Source organism: Lynx rufus, unplaced genomic scaffold (genome assembly GCF_022079265.1).
Source record: "Lynx rufus isolate CCGP_SWC_20201006 ecotype Redwood Valley unplaced genomic scaffold, mLynRuf1.p SCAF_5, whole genome shotgun sequence".
NCBI classification, from domain to species: Eukaryota; Metazoa; Chordata; class Mammalia; order Carnivora; family Felidae; genus Lynx; species Lynx rufus.
In genome coordinates, this window is record NW_025814867.1 from 116,412,223 (window position 1) to 116,428,075 (window position 15,853).

At 37.0% G+C, this 15,853-nt stretch overlaps 1 protein-coding gene across 1 annotated transcript in view; it reads right to left on the reverse strand.

The window, feature by feature from the left end:
- Positions 1-289: 289 nt before the first annotated feature.
- Positions 290-15,853, reverse strand: part of NSUN3 (NOP2/Sun RNA methyltransferase 3) — a 59,766-nt gene continuing 44,202 nt past the window's right edge. Inside the window, exon 6 of the mRNA XM_047100324.1 lies at positions 290-1,765. Within this exon, the coding sequence (XP_046956280.1) occupies positions 1,495-1,765 (271 nt within the window). The 3' untranslated portion in view covers positions 290-1,494. The remainder of the gene's footprint in view (positions 1,766-15,853) is intronic.

A 15,853-nucleotide genomic window follows, 5' to 3' on the forward strand; every position in this document is an offset into this window, starting at 1 on the left:
AAAAAACAAAACAAGCACAAACTTAAATAAATAAATAATAAGTTTTCCATTATCATTAATTTTCTGTATTAATCCAGTATATTTCATTGAGTCCAAGAGATCTGGTTTTTCATTCCCAGCTATAGGAAACTCTTTATATATGCTTGCAAATTAAAAAAAAAAAAACAAAAACAAAGAAACATACCAAAAAAAAACAGTTAATGAGCAGTCTGTAGTTTAAATGCATAGAATATAGTAAACAAATTCAAAAAGATTCAGCTTCAGCAGAATTTTCTATTTCTATAGTCAGTTTATTTTTTTAAGTTAATTTCCAAATAGATATTCTCTTTTGAAGTATGCTGCAGAATTTTTCTTAATAGTTGGAAAAGTACATTTGGACTCTAAGTGAAGTAATTTCTAGAGAAAACACATGATCCAAACCTGAAGCTAAAACCCTAAGTTCATATACAGAAATGTATACAAGATTCCCAGATACATGTAAACAGAAAGAGTCACTCAGTAAATGGTATTGGGCTCTGGTAATAGTATAATCCACTCTCATTAGGCATCTCCCTCTTGTGCATTAATATGTGACATCATACTCTCATATAACATTTCATAGCAGAGTGAAATAAAAAGCCCCTCCAGATTGCAACGGTAAGATAATCAGATTCTGTAGTGCTCATTATGACTGCAATTATGTAACAAAACTCTCCAAATATAGTTCAGTTATTGTAGTTATTAATCATTCTGGTTTTGTTTCAAGTACTTGCTTTATAGCCTGCTGGATAGACTCCATTATTCTACAACCTGAATGTCGAAAGTCAAACTTGCGCATGTGAATCTGCTGTTCTAACAGCCTTTCAACATAATTTACCCTTTCAATTTGTATTTGTGAATACAAAAAAAAGTGGAGAAATAAAGCTGGTGTCAATAGAGTCACTGACCTTTGCAGTAAACAGAAGATAGTCCTTAGCAGAAAACAACGTGGCAAATAAGAAACCTATTTTCTAGAACTAGAAATAGTGCTGCTTAAGAAGTTAGTCTCAGAATTCTAATCAGTTCTTACAGAAAAAGGATAGGGGGTGGGACTTCTAAAGAATCTGTATATTTGATAAGGAGAAAAATTATGAAAGGGCCAGGAAATGTGCATTTTTAAAGGTTCAAAGCACTAACATCATGGATAGAATGTATTCCTAAACACATTATGCATAAAACCATGTATTCTGACTAATTTAACTACAAAATGCCAACTAAAAGACAGGAGATGTATTATACAGAACAAATACCATCTGCAACACCTTAAACCAGTGCTATAGATGTATTTTCAGGAAAAAAATACACCTGGAAAATTCTCAAGCCTAAATTCTGAGATGCCAAGTATTAACTAAATAGGATTCCAAACAGACCCAGGGAAAATGACTCCATAATTATTTAAATGTTAAAACAGAAAGAGCTCAGGAAAACAAATAAAATAACACATTGACATGGTTTACAAAATGTAAGTCACCAATTTCACGTAGTCCATGATTTTTTCAATTTGGCCACATACATTGGGCCCCAGGCTTTGCCCTTATCTGGTATCACCAAGAGTCCACATTCCTGGCCAGTGGGAGCAAATGTGAAGTCTTGGGAGCAAGTCCTTGCCATTTCCTTAATGTCCACGGGCATGATGTTACTGTAGGAGTTTAAAATTTCACTGATGACATCTTGATTTTCTGCCTTGGAAAGTGTGCATGTAGAGTACACAAGTAACCCTCCAGGGCGTAAGGCCTTAATTGCAGACCTGTGTGTCATCAGGAAAATGGAGAAGTTTGGTTAGATTCATTAAAAGAAACAGATGAAGTCACAGGTCAAGGAAGCTTATATACTTGAAACTACCCTTACTCTGATTCAGGCTGCAAGAACTTTGGATATTTTCTAGCCTTACAACTATTTCTTTCTAATGTATCCCTGGATGACTTGAGAAAAATGATAATCAGGTTAATCAACATGGGAAAAACAGGCAGTGTGTTTGACAGGTTCCTTGCTTTGTTTTTTCTTTTTCTTTTTTTTTTTAAGAATAGGAAGATGGGTGGGGCACCTGGGTGGCTCAGTGGGTTAAGCATCTGACTTCAGCTCAGGTCATGATCTCATGGTTTGTAAGTTTGAACCCCACATCAGGCTCTGTGAAGACAGCTCAGAGCTGTTAATGTAATGGGTTTGTCTTTGAACATACTGAGTGGTACTAATAGGTAGGTGGGAAGAAAACATCTGAACTTCAGGAAAGGAGTTAAGGTTCAGTGATAGCTGAAGTCATAGTAGTAAATAGGATTTCCCAGGAAAAGAGAAGAAAATAAGTGGTCTGGGGTGCCTAAGTAGCTCAGTTAAGCGTCTGACTCTTGATTTTGGCTCAGGCCATGATCTCACGGTTCAGGAGTTCGAGCCCCATATCAGGCTCTACACTGATGGTGTGGAGCCTGCTTGGGATTCTCTCTCTCTCCCTATCCGCCCCTCCCTGGCTCGCTCGCTCGCTCTCTCTCTCTCTCAAAATAAACAGACTTAAAAAAAAAAAAGAAAGAAAGAAAATAAGTAAACTAAAGACAGACACTAAGAGAATACCTACATTTAAAGGGAAGCAAAACTTAGAAAGGAAATAAAGGCAGCTTCACCAAATGAATATGTAGCTTTGAGAAAAGATGGAAAGGAAGGTGGTTTTTGTTTGTTTTTTATTTCTTTTAGGGGAAGACTTAAACATAATTGTAAATGCAGATCCAGGAGAACAGTCCCAGGACTTCACACTGCAAATGAAAAAGTTATTAGCTTCAGAAAAGAGGGGTTACAGCTCTTCATCTAAAACAATGTGGGAGCACGAACAGGGAACTAGGATGTTGGAAGGTAAACAAAAGTTCATGACACAAAGCCTTGATAATAAGAGGGGAGTGGGAAGTAAGGTAATCTCCTGAGAGAAAACTAGAAAGTCTTAGTTCTGCTGCTGTGGTGATAACCTCTGAGCAATTACTACTCAAGATTTTTTTTTTTTTTTTTAAGAAATCCATGTTCTAGAATCTGTACCAGATTTAAGTCTACAGACAGCCCCATGTCTCACATCTGTATTTAAAAAACTAGAGCACAGGCCAATAAATGAGGTTACCCACATGATCAAAACTAGTTCAAATTCTATTCCCTATTTTCAATTATTAAAGGATTGAAGAATTCTAATTCAAAACAAAGAAACTGATGACAAGGTTTTCTTTCCTCAAACCTCCTAGACACACTTAAACAGTAAGGTAAAAAATATATACATATGTATATTTTTAAGTACAGACTCAAAACAATAAAATAAATAGGACAGAATTACTAACAAAAGATTTCAACACATTTCTGAAAGATGATATGCAGACAGGGGAGTGGCAGCAGTTCACCAGAGTGGAAAGAGCCTCTCATGGTGAGGACAGCAGCCACAGAGGGCATAATTTGACCTGTTGAACTACAGAAGAGTTTGGGACCAGGAAATACCAGAGGTGATGTGATGGGAGTAAAAAGTGAAAACAAAGACACTGATTCAAAGCATATGTAAGAAACCATGGAGGGGCACGTGGGTGGCTCAGTTGGTTAAGCATCTGACACTTGATCTTTGCTCGGGTCATGATTCTCTCTCTCTGTCTCTGCTCCTCGCCAGCGCACGTGCGCTCTCTCTCCCTCTCTCTCAAAATGAATAAGTAAACTTAAAAAATTACATCACCATTAAAAAAAGAAAAAAAGAGAAAGAAACCATACTCCCATACTTAGCAAGTCAGGAAGCCAAGAAAAAGTTGCAAAGTTTTTGTCTAAGGAAGTTGAATAAATTGTTTCGGGAGACCTAAGACAGTCACTGTAAGTGTTTGTCCCCGAATCCAAAGACCTCTACATTCTACCTTGAGGAGAACCTCCAGGGTAACTGCCAGCTTCTCATAAGGTGACATCACGAGGCAAAAAATTCCACCCCTATAATAAACTTCCTAGTACTTTATTGTCCCATTAAATAAAAAAGTACAACCTGCCAGATAATTTCAGTTGAAAAATGCTTAAGCAATGTGTAAGAGCAAGAACAAAATAAACAAACGAACAACAACAACAAAATGGCCTAGGAAAAAACAGAAAATTCAGAAAACGAGACATAATAAGACCTAATAAATGCAGAAAGATCAGTAAAGATACAGCACCCACAGAACAGTAACACAATGCCATGGAACAGGACCAAGGAAAAGGCTCATAGGTATTAAATATATGTTCATCATGATAAAGAATATTTTGTAGAAGTGTTTGGAAGTTAAGGTTGAAGAAATCTTCTAAAAAAGTAGAACAGATTGACTGAAAATGAGACAAGTAAGGTCAAGCAGATCCAAATTTCAATTAACAGGAATACCAGAAAGGTAATACAGAGAACTGGTAGTGAGGGACATTAAATCAATGAAATAATAAGAGTAATTTCCAGAGATAAAAGGAGTGTTCATCAGTAGGCTAGAAAGAACTCATCAGTAGGCTAGAATTATTATTTATTGAGCATCTATTATGTTGTGCTTTGTTCTACAAGTTAGGTATATATTAAAATAGAACAACAACAACTATAACAACAATACCCTTTGATTTCATGAAGCTAACATTCTAGCTGGGGGAGATAGAATATTAAAAAAATAATATCAATAGTAAGTCTGTCATGAGCTAAACTGTGTCCCCCCCAAAATTCATTTGAAGTCTTAACCCCCAGTACCTCAGAATCTTACTGTATTTGGAGATTGGGTCTTTGAAGAGGTAATTAATTTAAAATGAGATCTTTAGGGTGGGCCCTACTCCAATGTAACTGGTGTCCTTATAAGAAGAGGAAATTTGGACACAGAGTTACAGAGAGAAGACCACGTGAAGACGCAAGGAAAAGACAGATAATCTACGAGCCAACCAGAAAGGATTCAGAAGAAACCAACCCTGGGACCCTGATCTCAGACTTCTATCCTCCAGAAACATGAGAAAATAAACTTCTGTTGTTTAAGCCACACAGTCTATGGTACTTTATAGTAGTCCTAGAAAACTAATACAAAGTATATACTCACCAAAAAACAACTTGTGAGTGTGTGTGTAAACAAATACATATATACATACACACATACATATAAACCATAAACCTAAACCATATATATGTATGTATATGTGTATATGTATATATATACACACACACATTTTCTCTATATATGTGTATGTACATATATATGTATATATTTATATACACACACAACATATACAGTAAAACCTTGATTGCAAGTAACTTGTTCTGCGAGTTTTCCATGAGACAAGCAAACATTTCTAATAAATTTTAACTTGATAAATGAGCAATGTTTTGCAATACAAGTAGTACAGGATGCTGAATGTCACATGATCACAACTGAGCCAACGGTTCTCGAAATTCGCTTTGACATACAAGTGTTTTGGATCACAAGCATGTTTCCAGAAAGAATTATGCCTATAAACCAAGGTTTTACTGTATATGGGTGTATGTGTGTTTGTGAATTTTTTCCTCACCAGACAATCCTCTAAGTCTCTCAAAACAGTGACTGCATGTCTAACAACTTAACTCAGTTCTGACACTATTCACCTGGAGTTAGCATCAGATCCCACAGGTTAAGGGCTAAGCCCTACAAGGGTGCCCTTCAGATGACAACCGGAAATCCAGGCCACTTCTGACTAACCTGCCATATGTTAAACGTTCCCACAACCCCTGTCCAACAATTTGGTGGAATGGCTCACAGAACTCAGGAAAGGAGTTTACTTACTAGATTACTGTTTTATTATAAAAAGATACAATTCAGGAACAGCCAGATGGTAGAGTTGCAGAGATGGAAGAGTATGAGTTTTAAAAGGGGTACAGATTTACTGTGGGCTTTCCAGGCATGCCACCCTCCCAGCACCTCTTCCTCACCAACCTGGAAGCCCTCCAAATCCCTTCAGTGTTTTTTATGGAGACTTCATTAAGGAGGTGTTATTGATTGAAACATTAGCCACTGGTGATTCTACCCAATCTCTCTGGCAGGGGAGGCAGATGGGAGGGAAGCTGAAAGTTCCAACCCTCTAAACACACGGGTGGTTCCCAGAAAGTCCTTAGAAACTTTCCAAAAGCCACCTCATTAACATAAACCAAGGTGTGGTTGAGAAAAGTTTATCAATAACAAAAGTTCCTTTCATCTTTACAAAATGCAAACATTATAACAATAGATGTTCCTATCCCTCTTACCATTGAGGAAATTTCAAAAGTTTTAGGAGCTCTGGCCAGGATTCAGGAACAAAGACCAAATATATTTTCACAATATCACAGGTTGCCTATTTTTTTTTAACGTTTATTTTTGAAGGGGAGAGAGACAGAGCATGAGTGGGGAAGGGGCAGAGAGAGAGGGAGACACAGAATCCAAAGTGGGCTCCAGGCTGTCAGCACAGAGTCTGATGCAGGGCTCAAACTCACCAACTGTGAGATCATGACCTGAGCCGAAGTCGGACGCTCAACCGACTGAGCCACCCCGGAGCCCCTATTTTTTTTTTTTTTTTTTTTAAATCTAGCAATAGGTTCTATGTAGAAAATTCAAACAGGATAAGAGGGTTAGAAGAGTTTGGATGGAGGAGACGATTGCAATTTTAAATGGGGTAGTTGGAACAGGATGACATTCAGGAAGTGACATTTGAACAAAGATCTGAGGAGGTAAGGAAGTGGCCATGCAAATATCTGAGGGAAGAGCATTCCACACAAAAGGAATAGCCAGTGCAAAGACCCTATAGCATACTTGAGGAAAGAGGAAAGAGGGGCTAGAGTGGCTAAAGCAAGGTGGGCAAGGGGGTGGCAGGACGAGATGAGATCAGAAAGCCAAGAGGGGAGGGGTGCAGAAGGTCTTAGATTACTGTAAAAGCTTCAGTCTTATAATGAACAACAACAAAAAAAAATCCATACTTAGATGCATTAATGTTAAACTTTAGAATTTCAAGAACAAAAGATGCTAAATGCCTCCAGAAAGAAAAATGGGTCACCAATAAGGGTTCATGAAACTGACTGGCATCAATGGTGTCGCTCACCCCAAACCCTGGAAAAAAAGCAATTTAAAGTGGATGCTACTTACTGCCAAACTGTCAAATAAATATAGAGGAGAAATACAGAAACTTTTCAGATATCTGATGACTCAAAAATTTTACCTCTAGCAAAATGAGGAGCTCAATCAAGAAAGGGGAGAAATGGGCGCCCCTGGGTGGCTCAGTCGGTTGAGCGTCCGACTTCGGCTCAGGTCATGATCTCACGGTTCGTGAGTTCGAGCCCCGTGTCAGGCTCTGTGCTGACAGCCTGGAGCCTGGAGCCCACTTCATATACTGTGTCTCCCTCTCTTTCTGTCCCTCTCCTACTCTCACTCTGTCTCTCTCTCAAAAATAAACAAACATTAAAAAAAATATTTAAAAAAAAAAAAGAGGGAGAAATATACTGAAAATAGTAAATGTAACACAGAAAAGCAGTGAGGGGAGTGAAGCCCAGGATGATGACTACTCAGGAGCCCTAGAGGTAACTACTCCAGGCTAGAATGACAGGGAGATCATTAGAGCGAAGTGAGAAGGGATGAAGAGATGAAATGACTGAAAACTAAGAAAACCTTGAAGATCTGGTATATGCAACTAGACTGGGGCTGGGGGGAGGGAGGAAAAGAAGAGAGAGAGATTTTCCCATCAAACTGGACTGTAGGAAAATTTTCCTTTCAGTGGCACTTGATCATTACACTGAAGCAATAGAAAAGAAAATTTAATTCCAAAGTATCTGTCCATTCTGCAATGAACAATATTTACAGAATTAACATACACTGATTATGGGTTTTCAATGTTCAGAATCATTGCATAGACTGATCTTAGTAATGCTTCAGAACAGATTTTTACGTCCCTGAAAGAATACTGTCCAACCCAAACATAAAGCTACAGACATTGGGAAGAAGGGAGGGAGAAATGGAAGGCAGAATGGGAGTACAAATATTCTTGTAACACAAAGAGAGAAACCAGGAGATAGTGGCCTGATTATTGCAAAAAAGAATAAAGCTTGAAGTATGCCAGAGACACATTCCAATACTAACAGAACAAGAAGCATAAGTATAAGCATGCAGTGTACTAAGTTTCTAGGCTGAACGAGAAAGAAATGAGAACAGGGTAAGAACTCAGGGTGTAGAGTGTGGTGTGAAGAGGTAAGGGTGGCGTAAGTGAGACAAACCTGAGCAAGAAGTCAGTAGTCAACGTCCAAGGCTGTTAGGTTAAGAAATGACAGCTAAACGTACTAGTCAGAGGTTTGGGAGTTATGTACAGAATAAGTAAAGAACAGAAATAATTAGAAGTGTTGCCTATGAGGAATAAGACTAGGGAAAGAGGGAGGAGGGGTAGGAGTAAATTTCCTTTAAGTAAAAGCTCATTTTTATTTTCAATTTTTACCCATATGTGTATTTCTATGATAATACAAATTAAAGGAGCTATGACAGTAGGATAAATATCAAAAATGTTCCTACAGATGTCAGTTATTTTTTTTTCTTTTTTTACTCTTAAGGAATTAACTCTCTAGAAAACTTATTCCCTGAGGTTCCAGATAACTAAAATTTTATGGTATTCAGAATTTCTAGGCTCTTCATGTATTCGTTTACTGATTAAAAAATATTTCGGGAATTTCTTACCACTGAAAGCCTATTTAACCTTCAGTGTTCGTTGGCAGTGTCTAAAAAATTTCTTATATTTACCTTTTAACTGTTCACTGTGCCCTAAATATCCCCCCCCCCGCCCACCACACACACAAAAGGCTCCTATCTAGACACCAGACATGTGAACTATTGTGTTCACATTTGTGTAGAGCCTGTAGTAGGAAGAATAATGGCCACATGGCAAAGTTGTCCATATCCTAATCCTCAGAACCTTTAAACACCTCACGTTAAGTGGCAAAAGGGTATTTGCGGATGTGATTAAATGAAGGAACTAGAGATGGGAAGATTATTTTGGATTATCTGAGTATGCCCAATGTAATCCCCCAAATCCTTAGAAATCAAAAAGAAGGCAGGAGAGTCAGAGGAAGAGTTGATAACCATAGCTAAGGCAGGAGTGACAGGATTGCTGGCCAAAGACCATAAACCAAGGAATGTGAGCTGCTTATGGAAACTGTAAAGGTAAGGAAGCAATCCTCCATCTCAGTCTGTTTAGGCTACTGTAACAAAAATAACAGACTGGGTGGCTTAAACAATAAACATTTATTCCTCACAGTTCTGACGGTAGGAAGTCCAAGATCAAGGTACCAGCAGGTTCGGTGTCTGGTGAGGACCTGCTTTCTGGTTCACTGATGGCCCTTGTGTCCTCACATGGCAGAAGGGCTGAGGGAACTCTCTGGGGTCTCTTTTATAAGGACACAAAACCCATTCATGAGGGCTCCACCCTTATAACCTAATCACCTCCCAAAGCCCCACCACCTAAAACCATCACCTTTAGGATTAGGATTTTAACATCAATTTGGGAGGACACAAATGTTCAGTCTACAGCACTCACCTAGAGCACCCAGAAGGAATTGCAGCTTTGCCAGCACCTTCATTGTGAACTTAGAACCCTCAGAAGTGTAAGATAATAAACTTGTGTTACTTTAAGCCACTAACTTTGTTGTAATTTGTTATAGCAATAAAAAATTAATACACACCTAGTGACAGGTTTTTTTTTTTTAATTTTTCTTTTACAGTAACCTACTAAGGTATTAGCAGACTTTTCTAAAACTGCATAAATTACAACTACACTCATTTTGGATCATTTTCTGATTATAGCAATGGGTATAAAATTTTCTTTAAAAAACTCAGATTACTGTGTAAGGGATATATACACAGTTTGAATGGAGATCTTTTAAACCCCCACTAAAAGGACTTTGTTCCTAGTTCCACAATTAGCAAAGCCAATGCCTAATCAAGTAAGTATGATTCTTTCTTATTACAATTATACAAAAGTACACAGAAGCCTCATCATCTACAAACAATATGTTCCTGGCCTAATGGAAATTTAATTAATTTCTACAATGTTGGCAATGTTGGCTAATTCTTCTGTTTTTTTTCTGTTTCCAACATTCATAACTTATGTTTCTAAAATTAGGTTGGTATAAGTTAACTGGTCACATTAATTCCTACAGAAAGAAATTGTATGTGGCAACACAAAGGCCTTTTTACAAATTGGGTTAATCTCAACACCACAGGGCAAACTGTTAGGGATTTCTGTAAAATGGTTGTTGCTATTTTGCTGCTGCTGATGGTTGTTTGTATACCATTTTTGTCCTTTTGCTTGTAGTAGTTATAGATTTCAAGAATACCATGATTTTGTATTAAAAGATCAAGGAAGGGGTGCCTGGGTGGCTCAATTGGTTATTCATCTGACTTTGGCTCAGGTCACCATCTCATGACTGGTGAGTTCGCGCCCCGTGCCAGTCTCTGTGCTGACAGCTCAGAGCCTGGAGCCTGCTTCGGATTCTGTGTCTCCTTCTCTCTCTGACCCACCCTTGCTCATGCTCTGTCTCTCTCTCTTTCAAAAATAAATAAACATTAAAAAAAAAAATCAAGGAAAATAGATAATGTGAAAAAACTCACTCCCAAGGTTCAGACAGCTGGGAATTATTGTAAAGTATAAAGATATCTTTATAATGAGCATTTATCAAAACATATAATAGTTTCTTCAGTTTGACACATAAATGGCAACAGGTACTTAATTTTAGTTAAGGCTACAGTATATAACAACTGCATAATCAGATTAGTTCAATGGTTTAAAAACCAATACTTCTGGTATTGGCATCTTGATAAATTAATTTAGTATGTGTTTCACAATATACTAAGTGAAAATTAACACACTTCTAAAATATAAGTACTTAAATATGCACTACTTTGCCTACTATAGTTGTGTCTAGGATAAATCATCTGCTTCTATAATAATTCACACTTTGAAACAGTCCATAAGAACCAAGTAATTATTACTTCATCCCAATCATAAAAAGACTATATATTATTTTTTAGACAGTATGGTGGGAGAAGGGTGTGATGCTTCAAGACAGAAATGATTACAATCAGAATGGAAGAAAGATACTGCTTAGTAGATCTTAACAAGCCCAGTAAGAAATTTAAAATTCCAGAGAGAGGGAAAACACATTTAGAAGTCAGAGAGACTTGAATAATACAAGTAAACTGGCAAAGCTGTGGTCATGACCATATAAATACGTAAGTCAGGACTAGAGAAGAAAAATAAGACATGTTGGTTCTGGGGTCTGGTAGAAGGCAAAAAGGTTCTCTATGATTGTGTAAATTTCTGTCCATGAAAAGTTCTTTTTCTTTTTTTGGTTTTTAATAATAGGAAAGAAAACTAAGTTAACTAAGCAACATCCATTTTGGCATAATGGTATCCTCTGCTAACCTTTTCCAGATGAGCTGTGGCCCTGTGGTTTCTCAATGACTGTAAATTTCACAGCTTAACAAGAACCTGAGTAATGGGATATTTTTCATCTATGACAGAACACTAACTCTACTGCATCGAATTACTACAAACCAAGTTGTGTTAAGACTGCCATTATTTACCACTGAATTATAACAGATGCTAGAGAGATGGTCAGCAGAGCTAATTATACTTGCCAGCAGAAGGCAGAAAAAGATGTCATGACTGACTCTAATAGATGGAGCGGAAGTATTATTTTGATCAGATTAGGTAGAAGGCTAACCTAATACCTTAAGGTGAAATAGAAACTAGTAGACATTATCTTGGGTTAGCTATATTACTGAATACACAATGCCTAACTATAATGCAGAACTGGGGGAAGTACTTCTAAAGGAAGCAGATATGCCACATAATATAATCCCTCTATCATATCCCTGAAACATATATATTGTCTTCAGAAACCTCCAATCTAAGTGGTTATCACGCTTAATCCTACTTGAAATAAGAAATTAAGATTCTACCTCACAACACTGTTGTAGGAAATAAAGCTGGTATTAATACTATAGCACAGAATAAAGTGGGAAATGCTTTTACCTCAAGCACTCCTAATAGAAAAAGAATGATGGCTTTCTTGCCACAGAACCTATGCTAGATAGCCTGTTGCTTTATGGCAGGTATTGGCTATACTACTGTCTCCAAATCTTTGGTTGTCTTTCAGTATATTATGAAATAAGCTGAAAAGCATTTTGTGCTTGAACCACCTAGTTTATGAAGCAACTAAAAACAAAATAAAAAATATTCTTAAAAAAGCCATGAAATTAAGAATAAAATGTTAAACTAAATTATCCCATTTACAAACAGAAAACCTTAGCTGATTTTTGGCACTTCACAGAGCATACCCGAATGATACTTCAGGTCTACTATCTCTTGTACATGCCTTTGTGAAATCCAAACGCTCTGCAACCTACAGTTGTTCTAAGTTTGTGGCAGACTCATTTGGCTTCAAAATCTGACCTAAATTGATGTGAGGCTATTTATGGTCAAGACTTAGCCCATGTGACATAACTATTCCTAGGTTTTGTTGAAAACATATTAATGTTTGATGACAGGGTGTGGCCTCAGACCCTACTGGGGGCAGTGGGTGACATACCAAATATCTACTACATTACCTTTTTAAAATCCAAAAAAAATCAGAATTCTGAAACATATCTGGCCTCAATGATTTTGACTAAGGCTTCAGACTTGTATTTTAGATTCAAATGAGTTACAGTGCAAAGTTACATAAATATCTTCTGTACTATATCTACATGATAAATTAGCCACACCGTTAACTGATGAAAGCTTAATTTAATTACTTTTAAAAGTAAACCATTAAAATCTTAACTTTAAAAAGCATCAGATAAGTACGTCTGCAGTCTGTATACAAGAGTCCATCAGTGTTTTCCTATTCTAACATCAAGTAAGAAAAAAAATTGGTTTTGTGTTCTCTCAATACACCAAAGATTCCCCCTTCTCCCCAAAAGTGTTTTGATTTGTACATGTGTATTTTTTATTTTATTTTTTGTATTTCTTTTTGTATTTTTTGTATTTTTAAAGAACACTTTGTACAATCAATAATAAAGCCTTTTTATCAGGAGTTTATTTTGTCATTTTGTTCACTGCTTTTCACTGAATCTCTTTATCCTTGAAAGATCTGCTTAAAGAGAAACAGAGAATTAAGCCCCAAGAGCCATGTAAGGTACTGGCTTAGACATAAGATGAGAATGGGGCACCTAGGTGGCTCAGTCAGTTAAGCATCTGACTTCAGTTCAGGTCATGATCTCACAGTTCATGAGTTCAGGCCCCGTGTCGGGCTGTGCTGACAGCTCAGAGCCTGGATCCTGCTTCAGATTCTGTCTGTCTGTCTCTCTTCAGATTCTGTCTGTCTGTCTGTCTGTCTCTCTCTCTCTCTCTCTCTATACCCCACCCCTGCTTGTGCTCTGTCTCTCAAAAATAAATAAACATTAAAATATTTTTAAATAAAATAACATTAAAAAAAAGAAATAAGATGAGAGGACATTGCATTCCCAGCACAAGAAGGGAGATCACCTTTGTATTTACAGACTGGTCCACATAGTCTTCCAGCTACCAAGAAGTAAAGTATGTAATGGCTGAGTGGGGGAAAAAAAATCATTACCTGACTGTCATACCTTGAAAATAAAATGTATTATTTCCTTAATCAAAGCATAAGTTCAATGACCTTGAAAAACTAAACGCACACACACACACACACATACACACACATACACACACACACACCCCTAACTAACATGTCTTGGAACCCTGGCAGCTATCAAAGTTCCAAACTGAAGGTATTTATTTAACTTAACCAAAATTGAAAACATGATGTAGGGTGTTCTGTTGTTCCTAAGGCAAATCTCTGAATCTCAGAGAATGTTATTTGAATAGCTCCTAAAACAACCTAACACATTTTTAAAATACAAATTCCATTTTTCTGGTCTATTCTTTTGGTCCTTGATTAGAAATCTGGCATTCTGTTGCGAGGGTCAGTGTTAATTAGATCACTAAATTTAACTGTTTTCTGCATTTAAAAAGAGTGAACCAAACTGCAGAAGAAAATAATCAGCGCGGCAATAGTGCCATCTTTTGACCAAAGCAGAAAGTGATTCTCTCCCCCTTTCATTAATTCCTCATGATTTACTATCAGGAGATAAACAACATCTTTGTATGTCTTCCTTGTAACGTGTTTGAAGTGACAGTCACTGACCCTCTTACAACAATTTCTGGTGTAGAAGTAAAGCAATCATAGATGTCTGTACTTTTGAAAAATTAAGAATACAGCTAAACATTACTGTGATTAATATATTTATTCTTCATCTTTCCTCTCTTCCCTTCTACCAACATTAAAGCATCAAGGCAATAGCTACCATCCGTTCAGATGTAAATACAGGGAAGCAATCAAGTAAAATGGACTTAAAGATTCCTTTATTGCCACAATATTATCAAGCTTATTCCCTTCCTCTTAGAAACTCTAGTATTAAACATTTTTTTTTAAACCAGCTAAGAATGTAGTTAATTTTAAAAATTTTAAATGAGCATAGGAGCATCAATCCTGAAATGGGTCCCCTGTAACCATTTAATATTCAATTCATATTTCAGAGATTCTATTTAATACTACTTTATAAGGTTACTGGCAACTTGTACAGAAAAGAAAAACATTTGTATAATTAATACTGTGAGAAACGTATGATACTACTGGCAGTCTTTGTATCTTACTACTCAAATGAAAAACTAAATCCAAAACTGAAAAGGTTAAATGCTTCCAGAGGACACTGCACACACAGCACATGTTCCTCTGTGAAGAAATTTTTACTTTTTTTTTTTTTTTTTAGAATAAAAGAGAATATTCCTGAATCAATGGGAATATGGATTTGGTCCAGGAATCAAATGAGATGTTGATTCCTATGTTAGCCAAGTGAAGGACAAGTGATCAGTCTAATTAGTAATGTTTCCTTATGTTTATTTGGTACTTAATTTAAAGAGCACCTCACACATGGAGTCTTAATAAAACCTTATGAGATGCACAGGGTAAACAGTCTGGCCCAATTTATCAAATGGAGGGTCACAAAGACTCAGTGACTTGCTCAAAGTTACACAGTTAATTAATGCAGCACAAAGACTGTTATCCTAATCTCATACCAGGAAAAGGACTGCAAGCCTTACCACTGCTATATACCCTGAAGCAAATGTTACCACTGCTAAAATAAGTATGGAATCTAGGGCAATAAGACAGAGCATGCCACATGCATACATTTTGTCATCTCAACTGTCCCACATACTCACCTTCAGTGAGGAATAATCATATACTTCCAGGTACTTTTAACAAAAAGAAACTAAGAATTAATAGGTCTGGCACTATGACCTGCAACTCTTGGCTACCTGTTCCTTTTATAGAATATACAACCTTCACCTATTCAAGTGCTATAGCACAGAATTTATGATGAGCTAAATGAAAGCAATTACTTCATGTTGACACATAATTTGAACCTCTTCGCCAGTCTGACATCTAAATCATAGTTGTAAAGAATTTTCACAAACTACACTCAACTGTTAGAACCTCTGAGTTAGTCACTCCATTAAAATTCCAAATAATTTGGAATAATTCGTAAGTACTCCAAATTCCAAAGAATCTGGAAATTAATTTAGCCAAATATTATTTACACAGCCTTAAATAAAAATATGTTTTCCTGGGGCACCTGGGTGGCTCAGTTGGTTCAGCATTCGACTCTTGATTTCCGCTTAAGTCATGGTCTAGAGGTTTGTGGGCTCAAGCCCCCCATCAAGCTCTGCATTGGTGGCACAGAGCCTGCTTGGGATTATCTCTCTTTCCCCCTCTGCTCCTCCCCCGCTCGCACACGTGCACTTT